This window comes from Cotesia typhae, unplaced genomic scaffold (genome assembly GCF_013202065.1).
Source record: "Cotesia typhae breed Kobodo isofemale line unplaced genomic scaffold, CoteBio_Ctyphae contig_56, whole genome shotgun sequence".
Lineage (NCBI taxonomy): Eukaryota > Metazoa > Arthropoda > Insecta > Hymenoptera > Braconidae > Cotesia > Cotesia typhae.
The window spans coordinates 1,534,909-1,540,889 of NW_027423760.1; the positions used below are offsets into that span (position 1 = coordinate 1,534,909).

At 28.1% G+C, this 5,981-nt stretch overlaps 1 protein-coding gene across 1 annotated transcript; it reads left to right on the forward strand.

Annotated features, from left to right (window-relative positions):
* Positions 1 to 2,007: 2,007 nt before the first annotated feature.
* Positions 2,008 to 4,517, forward strand: LOC141532054 (uncharacterized). The gene is made up of 4 exons (XM_074250213.1): positions 2,008 to 2,372; positions 3,477 to 3,598; positions 3,794 to 3,904; positions 4,284 to 4,517. Exons 1-4 carry the CDS (start codon positions 2,171 to 2,173, stop codon positions 4,515 to 4,517), a joined length of 669 nt encoding a protein of 222 aa, XP_074106314.1. The 5' UTR covers positions 2,008 to 2,170.
* The last annotated feature ends 1,464 nt before the right edge of the window (positions 4,518 to 5,981 follow it).

The following is a 5,981-nucleotide window of genomic DNA, read 5'->3' on the forward strand; positions in this document are numbered from 1 at the left end:
AATTTTTATATAATAAAATTTATCAAAACTGAAACGTAACAATTTTTACCTACTGTCAAGTCTCACGGATGAACGTCCTTGAAGCATTTATATAATTAAATAACTTTAAATATTATTAAAAATAAACACCCATCGCATAGTGTGATTTGAAAACTTGATAAAACAATAAAATTATTTTTGAGGTCTGCTGATTTCTGTATCGTACGAATTTATGTTTGAATAAGATTACATCAAAGTTATTTGAAATATATTTATATATGTACATTAACGATAGAAATCGTATGAAAATAATGATTATTTCACCTTACTGGTAATTCAAAGAACTTCTTCGGAATAGATGGACCTTGTCCATGTGGAAACGTTGTCAAAAATTGAGTCAATTTTCTTTTTTGCCTTTTATATACTGCAAACCGAGAATTACTGAATTTCTTCTCCATTGCTAATCTGGTTGAAGAATTTATAAATGCAAGATTAGTAATTCGAATGCCATTTTTTAATTTACAGGTAAACGGTAATCATAACCCTGAATTTGGCGGGTAGCCGACGGTTAAATTGTTTAATCAGGAAGATGTATAGAAAAAAAAAATACTGATAATTTGAAAATGTAGAATGATACTGAAGTTAACAGACATCTGTCAATTTTTTGTATTTTTATAGCAATTCAATTATGATGAAAAAGATTTTTAATTAAAAAATTCCACATCTAGAAATTAAGACAGTGGACAAGTGCAAGTTTTTCATTATTTCTTTTTATAATTGAAATAGTAATTTTATAGCAATCCCTAGATAAACAATTCAATTGTCGGGTGTTGTCAAATTCAAGGTCATACAGTAACCACGTTTCAACAGACCACAGTTGACTATCAACAAAATTTTTTAATTTAGAGCTAGTATATTGCAGAATATTTTAAACAACAAATAGATTATCCTTCAAACGTTAATATTTGATGAAATATGACCTAGATTTAAATAGAAAGATGGTATACGCTAAGGTTGAAAATTGATAGAACAAGGTCTCCCACGTGTTTTTAGATTTGATTAAGCGGTCTATAGAATCGGAGTTACGGTTTAAACATCACAGAAAAACAATCTGAATGCATTTTTTTACTTACCTAGGATTCACTTTTATGTTCAATGTAGATTACATACAAATACCATCCTACAGTCTTTATTATTAATACTCAGTTTTTGATTACGTGTATTTTCTATTGCCCAAAGAGTTAATAAATATCAGCACGCGTTTACGAAGCGATGTAAAAATTATACAGTAAAAAGTTTATATATATTTTAATAATATTTAAACAATTTATAGTGTTTATAAAATAGTTTGAACAAGTTGTTGATATTCTCAACCTCGTGTATTAAATGAAACGTAATAAGAGAGGTTATCTCCTTTGAAAAAATATTATTGACGCATGCGCAGAATGCAGATGCGCCAGACTTTTTACGGGAAAATTTGAAAAGTATAAAGGGACAATAACAATATCATGTAATTTTTTTTTGATAATTATGACGATAGATTAATTTTTTAATTTAATCTTTAAATTATGCAAAGAATGAACGAATTTTTTTCCGATCAGTTAAGACTCTTGATCTAATTGTGTTATTTTGTAGATAGTTTCATAGCATCGAATCGTATTAAGCTATATCGTAGAGACTCAAAGATAATTTTATATGTTTTATTGATTTATGTCAAATTCATTAAATTTAAAAAAATCGAACACGTATCAGCGATGCTTTAAGAAATTCTATTAAATTTCTCCAATTTTTATACAATGTTATAAGATTGTATTTCATAACTTTTGAAATTGCCGCGTTTAAATTATACACGCATGCGAAAAAAATCAACAAAGAGCATTCTACAGCGCATGAGTTTCAAGTCAATCAAAGATGGCTACACCCAAATGATCATCACGTAAATTTAGTGACGAAATCATAAAGTGCTTGAAGCAACATAAGCTTGTGACAACAGAAAAATTACGTATTTATATGTAAGTTAAGTAAAAATCAATTGGTGAGGGCAAATTACCAACGTAGGTATATACTTTTTTTACTACTTCCATTGTGTCCGTAAAACATTCATAAATATTAATTTATCCATGTTTATTGACAGTTAACATTTTAATAATCGAATAATAAATCATCTTTTTCTTACAGATCGTTACTAAGGATGAACAAATATAGTCTTGTGACGGATATCCGTCGTAAAAAAAGTTACATTGTCTCATCAAGCAATATCTACCGTTTAAATGAAGAAGATCAGTTAACGCCTATAGAAGGGATAGAGGACATCGAAGATGATTGTAGTTTATTTGTGAGGGACCAGCGTTTGAATTTGGGAAATGCTCCCGTAAAATTCGTGGACTCAGATGGTTTGATTTTAATTGATATATGTTTTAATTTTTTATATGAGTCAGAGAGGTGTCTAGTAAAGCTAAGGTTAAGCTACCCTATCCAAATGTTGAACCAAAATATATATATATATATATATATATATATATATATATATATATATATATATATATATATATATATAACTCAGATGAGTGCCTGTAGAGTCTTAAGGACGTTCATCCGTGAGACTTGACAGTCGATAAAATTTGTTATTTTTCAGTTTCGATAAATTAAATTATATAAAAATTTTTCCTAAAAATTTGGGAACTCGTTATCGATCATTTTGAAAAGTTATTAACGATTGAAAATGAAACTTTTAACATACAGTCTTATGACGCGTCAGATTTTTTTTAATTTTAATTATTATATTTATATTATTTAAGTACATACCGTAATAGAGATTTTCTTAAAATATTCTTTCAAATATAAAGTTCAAAAATTTGTAATAAAAATTGGTGTTATCGAACGTTGTAATTAAGTATTAATTTTTTTAACTGACATACTAAAAATTATTTAGGTAATCTTTCTACCATATTGAAAATAGAATCAAATCAGTAATCAATTTAAATTTACTGATATATGCAAATAAATACTTAAAATATATTTGATATTCATTAATAATATTTATAAATCACTGCAATATTTTAAATATATATTAAAAATTTTTCAAGAGCTAAATAAATTTCATAAAAATTTAGTACTCATTTGACTCTAACGTAGCGAATGAACGTCCTTAAAATGTTATGAAAAGATTTTCGGATTTTTCAGAGAATCGTAATTTTTTTTTTATTGTGGTCTTATTCGTTCCTTACAATCCAAATTAAAATTTTGTTATTTAATAAAGAAGCTTATTTCTAAAAGTAAATATATTATTTCTCATGTAATTAATCATTGATTAATTCTATGTTAAGATTTCTTTTGCGTTTATAAATTGAATAAAGATATGGAATTATAATCCTTCGAGTGTTCATAAATTATGCTTCATCGCTATTACGCAATGTATATAAATAATTCTTGCTTACAATACATTCTTGAATCATTTTTACTTATGTTTTTTTTATAATTACTGTCATTTATTGCAGATGATCCATATAAACTCATGAAACGCAACTCTACTACGAGTCGGATAATTATGACAAAAATACCGAAGTATAGTCCAACAATCAAATCCAATGTTCCATTTAAGCCGAAAGTGATAATGGCAGTAAGTTTAATTTTTGCTATAATAAAAAAATAACATTGAAATTTGGCAACGATGTTTTTTATAGTCGTATTTACTTATAATTAATACCCAAAGTGAAAATCGAATTCATTGGACAGTCCAATCGTATTTGGTTCTGAAAAATCTACCTTTTTCATACATTTATAAATTATTTATTTTGTTGTTTCTCCTAAACAGAATGATCGTGAAAAGTTGAAAAAAACTATAAAAGAGCAATCATCTGAGTTTTACGGCAATATGGTCCCACAGTATGATGCACGCGAGGATGAAGGTGGCATAAACAGTGACGTAAGTTAAAAAAATTGTAATTACAGTAATTTCGTAACCTATTTGTTATGTTCACTGTAATTGTTGATATTGCTCAATAGCTTTTTGAAATTATATTTGAGAGTACATAAAGCATTCGTTCATGTAATACTAATACATTTTTTAATATCTAACGAGCAAATTCGAATTTGCTTACGAATAGGAATTACGTAGAGAATCATATTCGATATTGACTGTCGATATAACTCTAGAAAGTAGAAAAAAATAGAACGAATATATTTTTCTGTATTTTTTTTTCTTTCTAAGGAATGAACGTGTGAGGCGTGTACTTTTGGATTTTCCAAACTTTTTTAAAATGCATTTGGAATCGTCACACTCACTCATTTACTTATTATTGTAGGAAGGGCAGCCACCCATGGAGATTATCAGTGACAGTAGTGAACCCGCAAGTCCTTTAAGTGACGAAAATGTTACAAAAAAGAAATTTTTCGAAAATACTCCAGCGGCACCTAGGAACGTCTCATCAAATCCATCAAGTTCACGAAAGAGCAGGACAATAATCCGCAGGCCATTAGCTTCTCTCAATACCAATTTGAGAACTTTGCACCAAAAATTAATAATTTCAGACGATTAATTCAAAAACACCTAAACAGGTCAGCGTTAATCCACAACAGCCTTCTCAACAACTTGGTCACTATCAGAAGCCTACTTTCTCCATTCCAAAATTAGCGGAATCGATAATTATTAAAAATGAAGAGGAAGTAAGTGTAAATTATGTATATCTAAAATTGTCAACCATTTACTATTCATCAAACTAAATTTCATCATTTTCTTCATTAATTCCAGTTCGTTGTCATTGGAGACACAGCAATAAGTGCTGAAAATTTAGCTGTAATTTTAAAAAAATCTACCATGAGGCAACGGGTCAACTTACTCATCAAACAACTGTGGCCACTGGAGGTTCTACAAAATATGTACGTGAAGGATCGTCACAAGAATGAAAATCATGTTGAAGTGACAAACCAACAGTGCAAAAAAATAAAAGGTAATACGAACCTAATTTATTTATAACTTACACATTTTAGTTCTATTTATTTTACTATCTTTTTGTAATTTTTTATTAAAATTTTCACAATGTAAAATTTATTATTCTGTAGACTTTAAGTGATTTTAAAATTTTGAAAACGAATTTTTCAGTTTAAAGCGCTCAAAAGTATCTTTAAGTTTTTTGAATATCAGTAGATCAAATCGAATTTTTAATAAAACATTTGTAAATAATGAATTATTTTCTATATTACAGATTTATGTTTATACTTGCAACAAAAGAGAGAACTAACTTGGATCCCAGGATCCAAAGATGATTTAACTATCTACTTGAAATCTTGGATAGGAGCATTTTTAAATGAGCACCGGCGTGAATTGAAAAAGAAGGAGACACGTTAAGCAGAAGCGACAAAAATTAAAATAAGCAAAAAGTTATTATTTCTTTATTGTTTATCGTTTTTTATACTATGTTCAAAGTTTTTTGTTAAACTTTAATTTTTATTAATTTATTTATTTATTTTTAACTAATAAAAATTTAGTAATGCACTTGAAATACTATGTTTCAATTCATTTCATTATCCTGCATACATTTAAACTTTTGTACCTTTCCAATCCGGTTTTAGTATGTACTTCTTTTGTTTCCAACATGCTTTCATTCCGAAATTAGTGTGTATTGACCCAGGTTACATTCTAGTTTTAGTGTGTATTCATTTTGGTTTTATTCTAAGTCCACTCAGCTTACATTCTGATTCCGTTATATATTCAGTATGAGAATGGTATGTACTCACTCAAAATACATAATGGATTCGATATGAATTTATTCTGATTATAGTATGAATCCACTCGAGTTACATTCTGGATTCACTATGTATTCAGTATGGTTTTGATATGTATTCACTCTGGTTATACTCTGGATACATAATGGACAAATGTCACAAACGCACTCTGGAAACATTCTGGAATCAGTCTGGTTACAGAAGGGTTTCAGACCGTTTACATAGTGTTTCCAGAATGATTCAAAAGTCGCGAGGGATTCGTTTAAAAAATTTTATAT